We start from the raw sequence: 21973 nt of genomic DNA on the forward strand, positions 1-21973 counted from the left end.
GGCCCCTTTTGTTTATTAAAAAAAAAAATTTTTTTTTCGGCCAGTAAGTATAGGATAAACAGTCGATTTGACCCTAAACGGAACCTCAAATACCCCTTACTCCATCTTATTCACACCACAGTCCCTATGATAAAATAATAGGGTAGCATAAACGCCTTGTGACTAACTATTTGTCAGACTACTACCCTTGAGCCCTTTTACATATTAATTCGCTCATACTCTGCCCCCCCTCCACCCCGCTGATTTTATTGAAACTACTCTTAGCGTTACCCAGAAACAACGACATGGACGTGGTAGGTATTTGTTTCTTTTGGGGTGCTTTATTAACGTGAGTCCCCTTGCCTCTCACTGGGGTGCTTTATTAACGTGAGTAAATTTTTTTTTTTAAAAAGACAAAAGGGGCCGAAAACCGGCCTTAGGGGCCCTCCTCCTTTGTCTTTATAATAAGTAGATATTCAAAATGACCATCTTCGTTTTCCAAACATATATTTACTTTATGTTTTATGCACTCAAAAACGTGTTCACGATTAATCGGAGTTATAATGTTTATTTCACGTTCAATTACTGCTTCCAGTTCTTCAAATGCTTGAAGAGGATGTAACCAATCTTCACCATAACCATAAAATTCCTGAAGATAGTTTCTGCTGCAGTATGTGCTGTAGCTCCATCTTGTTGAAAATACCCATGCTGCAGTTTATCGCCATCTCAGAGGAATAAGTAAACAACTCCTCGAGATCGCCATGCCCGGGTAAAATGTGACGGTATTGTTCTCAATTTATTACTTGGACGTATTATATCTCTTCTTGAAACTGCTACCCATACCGAACTTTTGAGGATGTAACGTTTTTTCAATAAAATTGTGCGGATTTTCTGGGGCCCAAGTTCTATAATTGTGACTATTTACATAACCAAGATAAATGCTATGCTATGCTATATTATCAATATAAAATGTACAATAATTATTTAAATTTTAATCAAAATTTTTCAAAATTATTTTATTAATTATTTTTTAACTTTAACAGCTTTATGTTAAAAAATTTACAAAATTTAAACTATATTAGATATATCACAGTACCGATTTGAGTAGATAACTGCGAAACAGGTTTCTTAGGACTTCACACCATTTGTTGTCGAATATCTTCAACAACATTTTTTGTTAAAACAGTAAATCTGTCTATCACTTGCCCTTGCAAATGCAGTGTTTTTCTTCATATCTTTTAACAAGGGTTAATTTGTGGTTTTTAAACACACCATATACGATATTAGCAGCAGGAAGGTTTTAACAAATTGTTCCATGTAGGATTGCAAAGAGTACGACCTGGTTCCATCTGCGTTCCGTGTACCACTGCGAAAATGTGCTGTCAAAATAAATGCGTCTTGTTCCGGTGTAAAAGACATTTCTACACAAATTTACAAGAAATAAGAAAGTAACAAAATATAGATAACCTTAAAATATAAATATTCATTTAACTTACATTAAAAATGAAAATAACATTTTTTTTTCTACTCAACAGACAAAGATTAATTTGTAGAAAAGCACAGAAATGCTGGTAAATACTGCTAAATTATACAAACAAGAACAGGCATTAAACATAAAAGGTTACGAACGCCTCTGGATTGACATTTCATCTAAGGTCCTAGTTGGTAAGTTTTCTTTAATAATTTCTAAAATGCCAACTTAAGAAAGTCAAATTTATTGAGCGCCAAAACAAATCTGGTCACGTGGGACTCGAACATTAATGAAGGCACTGTACAAATCTATAATATTCCGTTATGTGTTTTATTTAATAATAAATTTTCTGATGTCATTGTTTTGAGAGTTCGATGAATTGAATTAATTTTAACGTATCTGTTTATAGTGAACGCTACTGTAATGAACATTGATATAGATCTATTCGAGATAATATGACAAATTAGAATTAATAATATTTTTTTCAAATAAAATCTCTAATAAAGAAACTAAATTTATTTTCACTTGGTCTTTTCCGTCAGAGATGCCATGAAATTAAGATATTCTTTCTTTCTATAAAAATGGTTTCTCAGAGTACCTACCGCATACTAAAAAAAAATGACTGAATGTTCTAAGCGAGCAGGGTGTATCCATTTAAAATATCACATTTGTATAATGATTACGAGATAAGATTAAAAGTTGTTGAATTTATATTCTCTATTTTATTTTATTTTTTGATATCACATAATGTGATATTGTTATCGGTTATCGGAAATAATATGTTTTTTTTTTAATAGTGTAAATATTAGGTTTGGTTTTGCAGCAGTACTAAACTGTTTTCAAGATATATTTTTAAGGCCACTTACGTAACAAGGTCACAAATCAGGATCAGGGACGACAGGGGGAAGAATATACATAAAATTTCACTAACTGACCCAACTGTATTAGCATTTAAATCACAACGTTTTTAGTTAAGGTAATTTACAAATGATTGATTGTGATTGTATTGACTCCATGTTTATATCCATATCGAAAAATGAAGTAACAGGTGGTATATCTTATGGTCGTAAACACTCATTAAGAATTGTCAGGCACAATGACTTAAAGATCAGATTGAAATTACTGTCAACCTACAAAATTAGTAGCTACTAGCACTTGTTAAGTATTGTAATATTCGCGGCACGATAATGTATGCATTTAAAAAATATTTTTTTGTACCCAAACCGTTCATTTAATCAAAATTCTATAAGAGGCGCAAAAAAATCCAAATAGATAAAAAATGGTTGCCATTATTGCCCAAAAGAGGAAAAGTTATGAACGGATATTATCACCATACATCAATTTTGTAGGTGTTCTAGGTTTTAAGAAACGCTCTGTATAACACCAAAATGTGTAGATTGAAAGCAAAAGTCCACATTTCAAAAATAATCAAAATTGATTAACAGGTATTCGAGTTATTTACAAAATTCAAAAAATTTTCACCAACTTTGAGGCCATCTAGCGGCTAAACTAAGCGATTTCATATATGAGTGAATTAGCCTAGATCTGCCTATTTTAAACCCACAAATCTGTGGTCTTCCGTTGTACACGTTATTCTGGGACACCCTGTATATGTACGCATATGTGTTTTGTATTCATAGTGACATGAAATTATATTAAACTACTATTATTATATTAAATCAAATGTATATGTACAGATAACTGCCGTTTAAGGAAGCACAATCATCTAAAATATGTCAAGAAAGATAGAATTCCTTTTTTCTAAAGACGAGATGAAGAATGATGTACTTCAAGGTACCGATATATACGGTACTGTTATAATACAGGTTCCGAGCGGATTAAAAAAAATCATTCACGTTTCCTATCGGGATCGTGAAGCCACAAAAATACCAAGCTGCCATATACTTCTACTCTAAAGACCGAACTTCACTGAGGCTGTCGGGTCCAAAACGTAGTGCAACAATGACTACTCTCATACTGGGCTGGTATACAGGGCTGTTATTTTCAAACGCGATTGCAGGCGAAAGTGAAATGCGGCCTTAGAGCTGTCATACAGTAGCCCTTCCAGGAGGCGCAGTAAACAAAGCTCCTCAAGCTTATAGGCGTTCTACTAAAGCTTTAGACAATAAACATTAATGCCTAGCCTATACATACATAAAATACAATGATAAAAACATACCGTCACTAATTAAGTACCAGGTTATTTTGTAATAATAGATAATTAAGTCCTCTTGACAAATTTAGAAGGTATAATAAAAAATAGTTAATATTTCATACATCTATTAAAAATTAGATTGAAAAGTTGCAATTTTTGTGCAAGTTAAATTACAAATAAGTTAGACAAAATACTTAATATAAAAAGTTAGTAAATCGGAAGACTAAAATTACTTATATATGACAATCAAATTTACAAAAATGACATGAAAAAATGACAAAAATGGAACTAGTGATCTGGTTACACTAAGTCTCTTGGCCGACAAGAGTCGCCTCACCAACATAGTCCTGTAGGGTATGTTCAGTCTCCCATCACTTTTAGTGCTAGCTGGACAGTAGCCAATGTAAACAAAACATCACCCTGAATGTGACTAAATAAACTTGAGCTCAATAGGCACATCTACAATAAAAAATTACAATTAAAAACTAGGAAAAAATTGCAAAAGCATTAGCTGACCACGCGAAAAATAAAAGTTCTGATAGAATGATGCTCATTTACAAAACTGAAGTTCTAGCAAACAGAAGTGAGAAACAAATTCGATTTTAAATTTAACAAAGCAAATTAAACAAATACGAGTGATTATTGCAAATAAAAATCACCAAAATTTGCAAAATCCGTTGTAATAAACGTTACTAGAATCTGACAAAAACCAAAGTTAAAGAGTGTGGTTACATTATTCTAAATATGTACAAAGTTAATTTTGTTATATTAAGTCATGTTAAAACTGACTAGATGCACATTTTGTTTACAGAAACAAGAATGGCTCTAAAATCCAGCGAAAAGATAGTTATTGCTGAAAATAAAAAATCAAAACCGAGAAGACTAAAAGTAGGAGACCCCAATTTTGTGCCTCCCGATGGCGGTTGGGGATGGCTTATTGTTTTCGCTTGTGGTTTCAGTAACGTAAGTACCTACTATTTTCTATTTGCTATTTATCTAACAAAAAACTGAATAATGAAACTTAGTACCTATTGATTTTCATCATTTCCTATTTTCTTTTTGTAAAAAACAATTATTTTGTATTTTAGCCATAGTAGTACAAGTGAACAGTGATAGTGAACTAAACATTATGTTCAGACTATCCAATTTGAATTGCTATGATGTAGTTGGTATCAACAGCCGATGTCATATACAGAGTCGCTGATATGTATGGAAAGGGTCGATTATCTCCTAAACTAGAATAGCTATCGAAAAATCGTAAGATACAAACGATTTAGAGTTTTTTTAAAATCTATTACAATAAAGAAAAATTAATTGTACAGGATCAGTCAAAAAGTCACGACGGAACAAAGTTGCTTTTTCTTTAATGGAATACCCTGTATATAATAATAATATAATAATAATAATATGTCTTTATTAAGGCGGGGCTCAGCTAAAGCTGCTTATGCCCAACCTGAAAATATACATAATAAAACATAGTAGTACATCGGATATAACATAACCTAAAATTAAATCTACAAACAATTGCCATCGTAGTAGTAGTACACTGATTTTAGAATTTATGTTTTGTTAATTTAAAACTATTATATAACATTTTTGTATTTTGGTAGTAGATAATATTGTAATATTGCCGACAACATAAAAATCACACATAGATCTCACACTGGGCTATTAAAAAATATTTTAACATGTGATTTAAATTTTGTAATATTTGATAACATTTTAAATTCAAAAGGTAATGAATTAAATAAAGATGATGCATAATAAGTAAACGATTTTTTGAATATGGAGGTGGAGTGCCTCGGTACATGCAGAAGAAAAGGATTTCTTCTGGATCTGTCATAAACATCTGCCGCAAAAATTAACTTATTTTTCAAATACACTGGGATATTTCTAATCATAATATTTTGTACAAAACATGCAAAATGGATATCTCTCCTAATGTTCATCTTCAACCAACCATTTTCAAAATAACTGGGAGTAACATGGTCTCTTCTATTTAGATTAGTAGAAAATCTCATGCAAGTATTTTGCAATACTTGAATGCGATGTGCATCGTGCGCTGATAAACAGGGACCATATACAACGTCACAGTAATCAAACATAGACAGTATTAGAGATTCCGTTATTTTCAATTTAACTTTTGTACTTAAAATGTATTTGAATTTGTACAAAGATTTCAACCTGGTATAAGCAGCCTTAATTAAATTATTAACATGATATTTAAAAGACAAGTTTTTATCTATTGTGACCCCAAGACTTTTACAAGAATTTTTTATTGGCAGAGATATATTGTTTAAAAATAACTGGTTGTGTAAATCTACTTTATTTGTCTGACCATCGGTTCCAACGAGTAAAACATTTGTTTTATCTGGATTTAAATTTAGCGCGTTTCTGATAGACCAAGCATATATGTTTTTCAAATCTTCGTTAATCTGATTTATGGATAATTCAACATTTTCAGGACAGAAAGATAAATACACTTGACAATCATCTGCGTATGAATGTATATTACTCCTTATTACCCCAGGAATATCGGCTGTGTAAATGACAAAAAGTAAAGGACCCAAAATAGACCCCTGCGGTACGCCACTCAAAATATCAAGACAATTAGAAAAAATAGAATCCGAACCTACGACTACTTTAGTTTGCTGCTGACGATTTGATAGATACATGCGAAACCACTCCAAGGTACCTGTTGATAACCCATAATAATTTAATTTAGCCAATAGCAAGTCATGATTTAAACAGTCAAAAGCTTTAGAATAGTCTAGCATGATAAGTGTTGTTACTAAGGATTTGTCCATTGCCTGTAACATATCATCAACAATATCAGTAAGAGCAGTAGCAGTGCTAAAACCTCTTCTGAAACCTGATTGTTTACAAGGAAGTATATTAAATCTATCAATGTGAGCCTTTAATTGATTGTATGCAATTCGTTCAAGTATTTTAGAAAATATAGGGAGTACACTTATCGGTCTTAGTTCATTATATGAGGCAATATTATCTTTTTTAGGAATAGGTGTCACAATCGCATGCTTCCAACGTATGGGCACAAGGCTATTTTTTAGAGAAAAATTTATAATGTGTGTAAGTGCATCACCACAGAAAGGAAAACATAGCTTCAGCATTTCTACTGTTATGCCATCCACACCAGAAGCATTGGTTGTAATATTATTTAGAACTGATAAAATAATATTCTTGTCCACAGTTTTAAACTTAAAGTTATCAGTAACTTTTTCACATTTATTATTATTAAAGAAGGTAACTGTATTTGGGTCTGCTGCCAATCGGTGCACTGACTTTATAAAAAAAATTGTTTATAGAATCAGGATGTTTCAGATCATCAGGTATATTTAACAATTTAGATTTTTTATGAACATTCAATTTGCGTAGTGATTGCCACAGAAGCTTTGAATTTTTATAATTCGAATTTAATTCATTTTCAATATATGCTTTTTTCCCCTTCGAATAGAGGCTGTAACAAAGTTTATATTATTCCATATTTCAATTCTTCTCGACATTCTAATTAAAGAAAAAGCAACTTTGTTTCGTCATGACTTTTAGGCTGCTCATGTATACCTAATTTTCTCTATTGTAGTAGATCTTAAAAATCCCTAAAACGTTTGTGTCTTATGATTTTTCGATAGCTGTCTTACTTTAGGAGATAATCGACCGTTTCCGTACATATCAGCGACCCTGTATAGATGGGGTCTTTGGTGTTTGATGCATTGAAAATTGAAATGTTAATTCATAGTTAAATGTCGCGGTTTTACTTTTTCCATACCTATATTTTGAGGACTGGCGTTTCTACCGAAATCCTCATATTCCGCAGGCAGTGCTAGGGCTCTCGTCCACTGCTCGTTTGCTCTCATGATATCATCTTCAATGGTTACAGGAGAAGAGCTCTTCGCGCTAGTCGGTTTTTGGTCGGCGGCGAGGTCCATGCTCTAATTTATTCGCCTATAACCTGGATACGTCCTCGGAATGGCACTGGTTTCACTGGAAGTTCCAGTTGAGCTGAACTAAAATATTTTTGAGCATGAGTAGTCTGGTATCTATATCGCTATCTTTGTCAACTTTTCCTTACCTACTTACTGGTCTGTAGGATTTGCATTGTCTAAGCACTTTTGTAGGTCTCCTTAGAGTACCTAGGGTTTAGAAGCTTCTTCTTTTATCCCTTATGATCCTCGCCGCAGATAAAGAAAGTCCTGAGATGATTGATACTTTGAATTTGGTATCCCTAAGGCTCAGAAACTCTTGGGCGGATTGCAGGTTAGATTTAGTATCTAAACCTTGAGCAATGCGCTCGTAAAAATTTTTTAACAATATTTTAAATTTGAGAAAATCTTTACTTGTGATATTTGAATAAAAATATAAGATTTTAATTTATACAGTTACGTGTACATAATGCAATAAGAAATAAATTTTCAGCATACAAAATGTACCGCCCCTGGCTAATGAGTTGTACCAGAGTAGACATTCAAACACCCCCTTAATTGCTCCGCGGGGTCCTGCAGCGATCTTTGCTAAATTTGGACATTTTGTCTCTTCGGGTTTAGCGATTTTTGAAATCTGCTTGACTCGTACTGGTATCTGGGATGTTGTTTATTGTTTTAATCTTTATGTTGCCCTTCTTCAGTTCAAATTTTTATTTCCCAAAATTTGGAACTAAGGCGTAGGTACCGCGCGTCGTCGGCGGTCATTCTGTCACTAGCAGTGACCTCCCTTGGTATCGTCCGATGCGACTTTGGTGATTGGAGGCGATTTTGAGCTTTGTGAAATTAGGCCAGTCATTATAGCTTTTTTTTCGGGGAAAAAATACTATTAGAAGTTTTTTGCGGAATATTGTTCAGAAACGTGTTATAAACAAAATATCAAAAAATCAACTCGAGACTAGTTGGGAAACTTTGTTAAAACAATGGTCAAAGTTATGGAAAAGTGGTTTTTTGATTTGCGTAAAAAAACTGTTATTCATAAAGAAAAAAGGTTTATACAAAAAAGGTAGGTATTAGATAAATCTGTAAAATAAGACAAGTCCGATTAAATTCCGATAATTTGTTTATGCGCAAGAGCTCAAAAATGGTCGAAAATGGCCGTTTTGTTCAATTGCTAATAATTAATGCAATTTTCATCGCAGACATTTCTAATTCAGGATTTTTTAAGGTCTTTGCACCCTTAATAAGTGGTAAAAATGTTAATATTTATTGGATTGTTAAGATAGGTAATTATTATAGAATGAAATAGTAACGTCTATAGTTTAGTTAGTACTATTTTTCTTCGAATTTAAAAAAAAATGTTGTTCTAAGTTGATTAGAAGCTGAGACATTTTTTTTTTATTTAATCGCAGTGTCCTTAATGATTAAGAGCCGAAATTTGGAGAGAGTACCTACATTAAGAGCTATATTTTCATGTCCTACATTAACATTAAGGTGAATTCAACTATTTAATTGCAAAAAATAAGATAGCGGCGATGCGTTCTATTACTCGGTCTAGCGAAGGAGTGGGAAGAGCGAGGCTAAATAAAAAATTAAATCTCGGATTGAAATAATGTTAATACAATAGCTTCAATGCTCATGAATTTTCGCGCTACCACAAACTAAAAAAAAGAATCATCTCGATAGGTTCATTATTAACCGATATATATGTCTAATTTTTCCAGCTCCATCGATTTGAAGCCGCTCGATCATTTTCCTGCGCGCAACCAGGTGCGTAGCGCGCATGCTCCGCCTCGCTCCCCACGCGTTCGCTAGACCGAGTAATAGAACGCATCGCCGGTATCTTCTTTTTTGCAATTAAATAGTTGAAATCACCTTAATGTTAATGTAGGACATGAAAATATAGCTCTTAATGTATACTCTTGCCAAATTTCGGCTCTTAATATTAATAATTAAGGTCTCTGCGATTAAATAAATAAAAATTTATCTCAGCTTCTAATCAACTTAAAACAACGATTTTTTTTAAATTCGAAGAAAAATAGTACCAACTAAACTATAGAGGCTACTATTTCATTTTATAGTAATTATTAATTACCTATCTTAACAATTCAATAAATATTAACATTTTTTCAGTCATTTTTAAACAAATTAAATTTGAAAAATTAAATTCTCAGTTAATGCATACAACTAATGATCGAAACTATACAACGCCTTTGAGTTTGGGAAAAATCAATTGAAAATAGCATCTTCTTAGATAACAAATTCCGCCAACGCCAAACCAATGAAGCTTTCGGGTTGAAATTTTTACCATTTATTAAGGGTGTAAAAAGCCTCAAAAATCCTGAATTACAAGTGTCTGCCATGAATATTGCATTAATTATTAGCAATTGAAAAAAACGGCCATTTTACCATTTTTGAGCTCTTGCGCATGAATAAATTATCGGAATTTAATCGGACTTACCTCATTTTATAGGCTTAATACCTACCTTTTTTGTTGTATAACCTTTTTTTCGCTATTAATAATAGTTTTTTTACACGAGTCAAAAAGCCACTTTTCCATAACTTTGACCATTGTTTAAAGAAAGTTTCCTAACTAGCCTCGAGTTGATTTTTTGATATTTTGTTTATAACACGTTTCAGAACAATATTCCGCCGAGAAACTTCTAATAGTATTTTTTTCCCGAAACAGGTTGTTTCATGTCTACAATGACTGGACTAAATATTCCAATAGAAATTTTAGGGTTTACGAGCCAGATGCTCTTGGGCATCGGCAACTACTTTTGCCAGGGTTGTCATCACTGAGGGCGGTTTCGGAGCTAGTAAATTAACTAGATGTATTTAAATTTTGTATTCTATATGTCCAGTTATAGTCTAGGAGCCAGATAGGGTTCCGTGGCCAATCAGAGTGCCACGGCTGCAAACAACTTGTTCCTAAGTATTTTGACCTCCTGAATCCAAGAAACTTGGTCGCAAAGCCTGAATGTGGTCAGTTTAAATGTCATTAAGAAATTAAATGTTTGAATTGCTGTAAAAAGTTTATTTTTATAGCTAGTACAATTTTTTAAGCGTTAATAGTTATGTTTTCTCATAACAAACATATACTTTTTTGAAAATAAAAAAAGATTAACTTTAACCAAAGTTACTACAAATTTAGTGCAAATATCTTACATTTTCCGTCTCCGCGCGCACCAGTTTTACCATATCTCTGGTTCTATTGGACGAATTGAGACGCACGACATCTCATTTTGTAAGAAAACTCTATTCCAACTAAATAAGTACGCCAAGTGAAAAAAACTCACAAGTTATATGTATAAGCTATTATTTGTAATAAATAGGTATGTACAATGAGAAAACTCACAAGTTATATGAATAGGCCATAGTTTCTAATAGATAGGAGAAGAAAAAAACTCACCTAATATCTAATCCATTGTGGCACAATCACAACGTTTTCATAGCACAGTCATATGTAAAAATGATCTTTTTTCGAAGTTTAGGTAAAAGATCCTGTCTGAAAATTTATAATCTAAACAAAGCCATTGGGCGTTAACTAGACACTCGTGCTGTTTACCAATACCAGACACCATGCCGGGGCATGTGTTTCTTTTTAACTAGAGGATCTTAATATAGGGTGTAAAAATACTATCTTACACGTACATATGTAAGTGTGACAGGTTTGTAAAAAAATATCGAAATATACAGTAAGTATTGTTAGTTGGTTATCAGAAACAAATTTTTTACTGTCAGTTTTCTGTACTTTTAAGCTTATAAATAAAAGGATGGTAAATAAAAGTTTATAATTAAAAGGCACTACTACTATTCGTTTATTTTTCGTTCAAAATTTTTATTTCATGATATTTGGATTTTTAATGGTGAACCGTTTCTATGAAAAAACTCAAATGGCAATAATTTTGTAAGAGATTACCTGCGGCATATGTATAATAATTTTTTAAACTTTTTTCCAGTTAAGTACATTTCCGATGTTCCAACAATTTGGTTTAGTTTTTAGAGGGAAATTTGAAGAAATCGGAATAAGCGAAACTCAGACAACATCTATTATAAACTTAAATTCAGCTTTCAACGCTGGCATGGGTAGGTGTTGTATGTAGCCTAGTAGGCCTACAATTTTAATATATGTGTATATGATAACTGCAGACTGCAGTAAAATATTTCTATTTAGGTACTTCTAAAATTTATATATTTTTATTTTTAGGCTTAATAAATGGGCCGTTATTCAGAAAATTTACTTATAGACAAGTGGCTATGTTTGGATCATGTCTGGTGGCAGGTTCTTTATTCCTATGTGCCTTTTGTGAATCATTTGTCACTTACTTAATTTTTTATGCGATGTGTTATGGTGAGTGTACTTTGTAAATTTCATTATATTAATTCGGATTAATTTATTTTTATTTTATGTAGGTATTTATTTATTTGTATAAATTATTACACTTTTTATTAAATTATTTACATTTACATAATGAACTGTAGTTTGAAATAAGTAACTCTAATATTTATAATTTGTATCAAAATAGAAAATATTAGGTATAGCTTAATAATTTAAACAAAAGTCAATGTGGTTAAGTTGATAAATTTATTGAATATTTTTTATACAGGTGTATCTATAGTTATTTGTTTCTAATTAAATTTTAAGGTCAGATTCCACGCCACAGATAAATAAAATAGTTTCTCTAAACACGTGTTCGGAAACGTTTCGATTTCAAGGTACGAAGTATTAAGGTTGAACAAAAAATTATATTTTACACTACACGAAACGCAAGTTTTTTACACGCAGGAACATACCTACTTTTGTGGATGGACCTAGTAATTTTCGATCACAGGCTTTGCAAAAATGTGTTTTCTAGAAGGCGAATGCGAATGCTAAAACTGACCGAGGCACAAACTTTAAGAGCTTTGTTGTGTGCGCGTATGTACGCATTAGAGAAAATTTTGATCGTACAACATGTAGGTACTGTTCAGGTTCCGAACATTAATTATAAAACGGCATGGTGCCTGGAGTTCCAACACGGTTGTGGTCCGGCCTGGTTTCGGAAATTTTGACGTTTGGAAAATTGCACCTTTGTTGATTGTGAACGTCTCTAGGGGGTTGGAGGGTTGAAAATAACTTTGGTTACAACTGACCCGAGGTCGGTTTAGGGTACGAGTTTGAAGTTCCTGGGAATTTTCGCCATTTTTTTTAAGATGTGTTGAAAATTTTGGCGCCCTGTGTGCTGTTGGTGCCACTTCGGTGCAATGATGAACATGCGTCGTCCTCGTTGTCTGCTACAGGGGACTTTCGGCAGCAAACATGGCTTCTTAACGGCTTGGCGGGAAAAGTGTGGGGAAAATCGTCGCCTTTCTGTGCGGCCGGAAGGTGTAGCGCAGTATCGAATGCGCGACGGCATCGTCTAAGGCGGTTTGGTGGCAAGTGTGGCTTCTGCGGGGGAAATAAATCCGGACATTTTCGAAACGTCGGTGAAAAAGTGGTTATCCGCCTTACGTCCTCCAAACTGCGTAGTAGGTCGTCTGCGATCGTTTGTCTATGGATTCCTATTATTTAGCGAGAACTGTGCCTTGTCGAGGATCTTTTTGAAGGATTGATGGAAAATTTAGAAACATGGGTAAAAATCGAAATGACTACGACATTCGCGAAACCTTTTTCACCGATCTCTCGATGGCGGGGATGGTGACGATAACACTAGCTATCACTCGCTCTATAAATTCGAGTTTTACGTAGGACCTTGCCACGTACACTTTTTTAAATAAACTTTCAGCTTTCTTTTCATTTTTAGCTTGTTTTTGTAATAGCTTATCGCCATAAGATCGCATGTAAAACGCGAAATTGCATCGCAAATAAACAAATAAATAAAATATGGTGTCACTGTTTTGTGTGTGCAGGACGCTTAGCCAATGAGATGAACGTTGCTCTCGCTCTGACCAATTAGATAACGAGTTTTGGGGTATAAATAAATATGTATTGTACAGTTTTTCACAAATATAACTTTATTTGAGAATAAAACAATGACCAAATTAGGTATCTCAACACAACACACCTCGCCAGTCGTCTTTGGTCGTTCTCTCTCTCGTGTCCCTGCCTTTCAGTCCGAATTTTCGCGCTTTCACTTCTTATCGTTGTTTTATAAACAACGACCCCAGTCGAAATAATACGCTAACCCAACAGTATGTTCATATTTAAGCGATTTCTCAATACAGTATGTCCACGACGGCGACGGTTAAAGTGGAAAAGAGGGAAAATATTTTAATTTTTCATGTTACGAGAAAAAGGCATTCTTGATTAAAATTTTTGCTTGTCTTTAAAATGCGGCTGGCATGGAGAACTTTCATCTTGCATGTATAGGGTGGTCAGAAAATCGGTAAATATAAAATCGTTCAAAAATGAACCGCCTTTATTTTTAACAATTCAAAAATAAGTTATTAAAGAAAGTTGCTTAGAATTGAAATTTATATTATAATTTCAATTTGTGTATGAATCGGCCTACTTTGATAGAAACGGACAGTAAAAAATGTTTATTGTACATTTTACGAGAAAAAGACATTCTTGATTACAATTTTAATTAATAATGCTTTATTCTCGTACAATGAAAAATAAAAATATTTTTCCTCTTTTCCACTCTAACCATGGACATACCGTATAGGTCCAGTGATAAAAAAATAAATATCAAATGCTTCTATACAATACTAATATAGCGCCACCAGTATTGGAACTATGGAGTTTATACAAGAAGTGAAGACTCTTATGGGCTGCGCATACAAATTCGGATCCCATTTTATGGACCAAAGTAAAGTTTAAAGAGCGCTGATGCACTGAAGAGTCTAGTACGAAGTGGCGCTTATGTCAGACGCAGTAGATAAGCGGAGGGAATAATATTTATTAAGAAATTAATAAAAAAATAAAAGTTGTGCGTAACATTATGTAAATAGTCAGCTAAACGATATCGGTAGATTTCAGTAAAAATTCCACATTTGGTTCTTTATTAATTCAAACTAGGAATACTGCGAGTAGTAGTGTTTCTGCAGTGAGCAATCCATATACAATTGCGAAATCTTAAAAAAAGGAAAAAAATTGTCAGATTGATCTTAGAAAATTTAAAACTGTCACTGGATTTTCCGTGACCTACCGTAGTGTTAACTCAGACTTCAAACTATAATTATTTCTATTATTTCTTATTTAAATTTTTAATATATCTTAACCAATGAATAATACTGTTTAATGTGTGTGTGCTGTTTTATATGTGTCAAATAAAATCTGCTTTTCAGTATCATTTAAAATTGTTTAAAAGTTCTAATTTATACATTTTTTCATCAGTAGCATTTAAATTTAATCTCAATAAACGAATTTGTAACGGAATTTCACTCTCAAAATCACTATTTCCAAGATCTTTAATAAAGAGCGAGATAATGCAACAATTTTATAAATCTGTTTTCCAAGTTTATATAAACGTGTGATATCATATCTTTATAGTCTTATAAATATCATTTGTAGAAGGACAGTGATGTTTTAAATTTGTACAAAAGGTTTGATAATCAGATTTTAATAACAGATTTATCAAAAATAAATTGACGAAACATTCATGGGTGAAAACCAGGAATATTTTTTATTATCATTAATAAATTCAATTTATTGTGTTATATTTGTTGACTGTAATCCTTTTCTAATGTTTGACTAATATTTTATTTTGTATTGACAATATGTTTGTGATTCAGTAAGCGGAGTGGAATTGCGTTCATTCAATTCTTGTATTATGAAAAATGTATTAAAATAAAATAAAAATATATCGATAAAATTATTTATTTATTTATTTATTATTTTCTAAACTATCATATACACTTTTATTCCTACACATTTTTATTAAATGATTTATCTGTTGCAAACGTTACATTGTTTGTCTAAAACCTAGTACTTCCCTCTAACATGTTGGTGCCTATATTGGAAACATTTGTATCTAATGAATTGACAGATTGGATTACGGTCTGATCTACTGCTGGCTCCATCTCATGTCGAGTTTGTGAACATTGACCGTACCTTCCACTGCCACTTAGATTTAGTTGATTTTATGAAATAGATGATTGTACAGCAACTCCACCATGTCCGACATTTTCTTCCATCCTTTCTAGTTGTAGAAAACAAACAGTATCCAAAATTTCCAGATCTTTACAGGCATTTTTATACTGATGGAATATAAATACATAATAACTTCAGGATCGTAAATGAATAAATCTGTAGTCACAGATGCTCCTTAATAGTATGTAAGCTATGAATAACCTTTTCTATACAAAAATTCTATTACCATCGACATGTTCTCACTGTTTGAATTTTCTTTGAAAGCAATCAAATTTAAAGCACGGTTCAATACCAGCATCCAAGTAATTTTGAAGTCCCTTTAGTAAAACTTTGAAATAAGTGGTGAACTGCCGACCCTGCAAAATATTAATTCTGTACTTTGTAAGAGTGGATCCTTGTGGTATACCAAATATGCAGGGTGTTAGAAGTTTGACTGCCTTAATTTTAACAAACAGGTAGAATACATTAAAATAAACAAAAAAACCGTATATGACATAGTTCCTAAATTCAACCATTTCCGAGAAAAAAATTATTAAAATATCCAAATTGATGTACAAGTTGAACTAATTATGGAATATTGACATTTCTGCCTGCATAGAATACCATAAAATACAATGTTTATCACTTTTTTGAACTTCTTTATGCTTTTTTATTCTAAAATATAATTAGCGTTGAAACAAACTTAAATTCAAAAAATTCATATCGAGCAATGTGACAATGGCGCGGCGGATGATAACACAAGGTACCAAGCTGTCCAGCAATACGCAATTCACTTGGTATCTGGAATTGGACCGTTTTTGCGTACCACTATTTCATTTTCTTGAGGTGTTTTCCAGCGAGTGCTCGAAAATTGGATTCGAAGGTGTCGTGCGTGCATTCAAAAATTTTGAGTATAATTATGTTGTAGTTCGTTTTGACTTGTGCGTTTAAAAATTACCGAACTTTGCTTGAACGAATTATATTATAAAATTTTAACTACACTAACATAGGGCAGACGGTGAAACTTCCTGATCTACCGGTTCTAAACTCTCATGGGTATACAGGGTATTGCAATTAAAACTTCCCACCAAGAAAATATCGGAATTAAAAAAAAACCTGAGACGCGGCGATTTTCTTTTCAAGGGGGACACATGATGGAGTAAGGTTTGGTGTCAACGAAGCTCCCCTTAGCCAGGGGTGTAAAATATCCTTAAATTTTAAATTTCACCCTATATTGAGTGACATCTAATTTTAAAGCTTTTTCGATTCTGTTCATGACGGCATACGACTTTTTCAATTTTGGTTTGGATATGACAACAAAAATTAATTAATCCACGTTTTTCTTTAATTTTCATTGTTTAGGTACAATTTCTATATCAAAACATTTCTTCGCAAATGTATAATTTTTTTGCTATTGCTGCCGGTGCACTAATATATACTTACTTTTCACCACCAACAAAAACATGTACATTCTAGGCAACAAGGTAAACTTTTAGCAACCACCCTGGTAGCACAATCGTGTGCAATTCTAATACAAGTTGTTTCAAGTTTACTTGAAATAGCCAAATTGTGTCAGATTGTTTTGTGTCTATTGCTGAAATTTGTATCGTTTCTTATGCAAGATACTTATACAATACTTGCACCAGACTTAACCAAAAGTACTTGAGTCCAAAGGGGTGAATTAGTATAAGTCAAGTATAATATGTCTTACTTAATTCTAATGTAAGTCTGCAACATAGTCACTTGCTTTAATTTACCCCTTTGTGCTCAAGTGCCCTGAATCAAATCCATTGAAAGCTTTGATCAAGACAATTGCACAATGAATCTTGCAGTAAACCGGATGCTGATTTCAGCAATAGGCACACAGCAGTCTTGTATAAGTGTCTTATGCAAGATTTTGCTACGAGGGCGGTTTTTTAGTAAAATCTATTTCACATTAACAATAAATCTCCAAGTTCGTAAACACCTTGCATGTCTATGTAGTCTTTATAAATGATTGCACAGGCCGATAAGATTTTAATCCAACAACACGAATATATTTTTCCAAAGGATGTTGGTACGTTAAATTCGAATGCGAGGTCCAAATTTCTCAACTGGTTCTGGTTTTCGCGATATCCTAATCTAAAAGTGCCAAAGTAGTGATTTTTTGACACATTTGAGGTAATGTTACATGGAAAGGTATATTTTTTGCTGAAACCAATAATGGGGTATTAAAGTAGGTACTATACTTTTTAAAACGCGCTTAGATTTATCCCGATATCATTTTTTCAGCTTTAAGATATCGCATGTTGATATTTAGTAGTTTGCCTTATTTTTCGATGTTTAGAGTTTATAGGTTTGCAGTTTATGGGTTAGGGATTCTGGGCTTAGGAGCGTGTTAGCCTCTTTTACGTGTAAATGTGTTTCCAGATTGATATAATGCGTAAAACATCGGTCATATATCGAATTTTTAGACATTTTTTTTAACTTTACTGCAAAATTTGACGTGATGGAGTATTCTGGAGTTTATATTCATGATCAGCAACCCCAAAAACATGTAAGATCCCTATTTCCGGGTGCCGATGAATTTAGGTTTGTGGTGGTGTGTTGTCAATATAGGTATTCAAAAATCGAGAAATAAGTCAAACTACTAAATTTCAACATGCGATTTCTCGAGGACGAAAAATGATAACGAGATATCCAAGTGCGTTTTAAAGAGCAAGTATAGTACTTAAAGACCCCATTAATGGTTTTAGCAAAAAAATACCTATCCATGTAATATAACCTCAAATATGTAAAAAAATGTGATTTTGGCACTTTTAGGCTAGGATATCTCGAAAACCAATTATTGAAAAATTTGGACATCGGATTCGAATTTAACGCACCAAAATCCTTCCGAAAAGTAGATACATTCTGGTTTCCGGGTTAGAGCATCGATCAAATTTTGTGGGCCTGTGTTATTATCCTACATAATTATTTCCTTTATTTTTCAGGATCTGGCATTGGAATTACTCAGTCTTCTAATGCATTGGCACTAAATACTTATTTCAAAGAAAAACGAAGAATAGCAACTGGATTTTCATGGACTACAACCGCTCTAGGACCAATTGTATGGCCTTATATTATTGTTGTATTAAATGAGTTATATGGTATGGAAGGAACCTTACTGTTTTTTTCGGGGTTTGCCTTACACTCGTTTGTGTGTTCTCTTCTACTTCATCCAGTCGAATGGCATACAAATTTTAAGGTAAAAGTAAAGTTAATATAGATTATTTTGCAGTAACAGGGAAGGTATATTCGCAGTATGTTCGTAGTATAAAACTCGACATCAGTAGCGGCTGGTGTGGGGGGCTCTTTTCCGATTTTTTATTCTTTCCTATATCGTATCATACATGTAAGATGTAAGATAAAATCTTCTGGGAAACTGGTCACAAGTAAAATATTTTGTTTATAAAAATATATTTTTTTTCTTTTTACAATTTTTATTACGATCGTTTCGGGTTTTATTCCATCCTCAGATAAACGCCATCACAAACATGAATTATAAATTTTTTTTTATGTAACAATTAAAATAATTGATCATCAATATTGTTTAAAATCTTTGTCTTTAAACATATTATATTAGAGATAATAATACATTTTCTTATTTTTCTATTGTATTATTAAAACGTCAAAATGTGAATTCATTTTTCATAAAGGCGCTGATGGTCAACGTCCTGATCATCGGCAAGCCGACGATAATGTATATACAACCAGTGTGCAAGCAATACTACTGCTCTAACGCATCTTTAAATCTTAATTCTATTTAAAGTTGCGTCTCTACAACAGTAAATAGTTTTACACTTTTTCTCCCATTTAGCAGTTTTTATTTCGTATGGTCTCGTTACCGTTAGGCAGAAATTGTTCATTCACTATGTTTTGTGACAGTCAACGCGTTGCAAGCTTTTCCCAAATAGAAGAGAATTAAACTTCTCCCATTAAGTGCAGTTAATATATTTTCTCGTGGGCTGATAGTTTGAAATAATAAATTTGATTAAAGTATAAATAAACGATAAAAGCTACTGAACCTAACCTAACCTAATAATTTTTTTATCGCAACTGTTTGCTCATGTAAAAACACCACGATTAAAATTAGGAAGTTATATAAATAAACTGAATAAGCAGATATTTGATAATATAATTACAATTTCAGACTGACGGACCAGAAACATCTCATTTATTAGAAAAATTTCCACAACCCCATCAGAACAAAACATTGGAATCTGGAAAACTGTCAAGAAAAAGCAGTCATAGTATTTTTTCAAGTCAATATCTTAGAAATGAAGATGATCCATTTCAAGCGGGTTATGAAATAACAGATCCCGGAACTCCTATGATGATAAAAGCAAATGATGGTTGGTATTCGCAAAGCAGATCTCAAATTGGTTCGAGGCTTTCTTTACATTCGAATAAGGGTATAAAACAAACTTCAGGACAAAATTCGATAGGTGTCTCTAAAAGACCTTCTTACAATAATTTAGCTGATCACGGCAGAGAATATAGAAAAAGAGAAAGAAAAATGTCTCAAAGTAAACCAGTTATTAGAGAGGAAGTCGAAGATTTAGGAAATGACGCATCAAAAGACGATAAAAAAGCAGTTCAATCACAGATATCTAAAAATTATCCTAATGAAAAGGAAGTATTAAAGAGTGCAGCAAAAAAATTAGAAGCATACAAAGAGAAAGATAACGAACCACCTCAAGATGATGAAGCACAACAACTTGAAAATCTAAGTTTGCTTAAAAAGATATCCATATTTTTTGATTTTGAGTTATTCAAAGATTTCACTTACGTGAATCTTATGTTAGGAATCACAGTTGCTAATTTTGCAGAACTAAATTTTTCTATTCTCACCCCAATCATACTCGAGGAATTTGGGTTTGAAAAATACGAAACAGCTACATTTATGTCTTTACTTGGAATAACTGATATAGTAATTAGATTTTTCATTCCATTCATTGCGGATAAAATTGGTTGGAGTAATAGAACATTTTTCTTATTAGGTGTAATGAGCATGGCATTAGGAAGAATAAGTAAGTATTATTTTCTAGAATACATTTTTCAAGTTTTGATTTCCCAAGTCTTCCATAATACAGTGCTTTCGAAAAGTAACGAATAAATTCATTATTTTTTAAATTGAGAAGTTCTCGAAAAAATCTCCAGGCACGTCGATTTTGTTTTTAAAAAAGGCACTTTGACATACGACCCTTATTTGTGACGTCATCGTTGTTTGAGATATGACGTCATCGACAATTTTTTTAAATAGCAACCCCCAATTTTGACCATGCCATTTGAAAGAGCGTGTCATTCTATATACGCATCATGAAACATTATGGTGTTATATAACAAAAATTTCAAGAAAATAATGTTTGAAGAGTTTAAAATTTAATTTTCACAATACTGAAAATGATAATGATTATGTAAAAATCGACTAAATTAAATGTTCAAATTGTGCACCGTTGGCTGCCTGACAGTAGCCAAGACGATTAATAAATTCTTTTTGGACATTATCAATAACTTCAGGAGGTATACGATGTATCTCGTGACGAATTCTTGCTTTTAAATCTTCTAAATTAACCGGTCTAGTAACGTATACTTTGCTTTTTAAGTATCCCCACAAGAAATAATCTAGGGGTGTCAAATCAGGCGATCTGGCTGGCCACTCAATCGGCCCCCTTCTCCCTATCCAACGATTCGGGAACAGCTCATCTAAATAAGCACGGACAGGTGTTGCATAATGGGGAGGTGCACCATTTAGTCGATTTTTACATAATCATTATCATTTTCAGTATTGTGAAAATTAAATTTTAAAATCTTCAAACATTATTTTCTTGAAATTTTTGTTATGTAACACCATAATTTTTCATGATCTGTGTATGTAGAATGACACGCTCTTTCAAATGGCATGGTCAAAATTGGGGGTTGCTATTTAAAAAAATTGTCGATGACGTCATATCTCGAACAACGATGACGTCACAAATATGGGTCGTATGTCAAAAAGTGCCTTTTTTAAAAACAAAATCGACGTGCCGGGGGATTTTTTCGAAAACTTCTCAATTTAAAAAAAATAATGAATTTATTCGTTACTTTTCGAAAGCACTGTATAATATGGCACATTTTTTAGTTTTCCCCTTGAAAATTAGCACGTGTAAGTGAATATACCAAATTCAATATTTATAATACAGAATTTTCAACAGAGTCCGAAGTCTACGTGAATGTTAAGCAACCAAACATATATTAAAGGCAGCGATAAGTCAAAATTGTTTAAAACAGTAATTGATGCCAATATACAGGGTGTTCCTAATAAGGGAGAGAGTAATTCTTTGAATTATTACATGACTAAAAATTCATATAAA

The 21973-nt window shown here is 32.7% G+C and overlaps 1 protein-coding gene across 1 annotated transcript in view; it reads left to right on the forward strand.

Annotated features, from left to right (window-relative positions):
• Window positions 1-21973, forward strand: part of LOC108912802 — a 30487-nt gene that overhangs the window by 3504 nt on the left and 5010 nt on the right. The window contains exons 2-6 of the mRNA XM_023455678.1: window positions 4417-4568; window positions 11506-11632; window positions 11754-11897; window positions 18572-18825; window positions 19771-20650. Of these exons, the coding sequence (XP_023311446.1) occupies window positions 4425-4568; window positions 11506-11632; window positions 11754-11897; window positions 18572-18825; window positions 19771-20650 (1549 nt within the window). The 5' untranslated portion in view covers window positions 4417-4424. The remainder of the gene's footprint in view (window positions 1-4416; window positions 4569-11505; window positions 11633-11753; window positions 11898-18571; window positions 18826-19770; window positions 20651-21973) is intronic.

The sequence above is a fragment of the Anoplophora glabripennis genome, unplaced genomic scaffold (assembly GCF_000390285.2).
Source record: "Anoplophora glabripennis isolate ALB-LARVAE unplaced genomic scaffold, Agla_2.0 scaffold836, whole genome shotgun sequence".
Lineage (NCBI taxonomy): Eukaryota > Metazoa > Arthropoda > Insecta > Coleoptera > Cerambycidae > Anoplophora > Anoplophora glabripennis.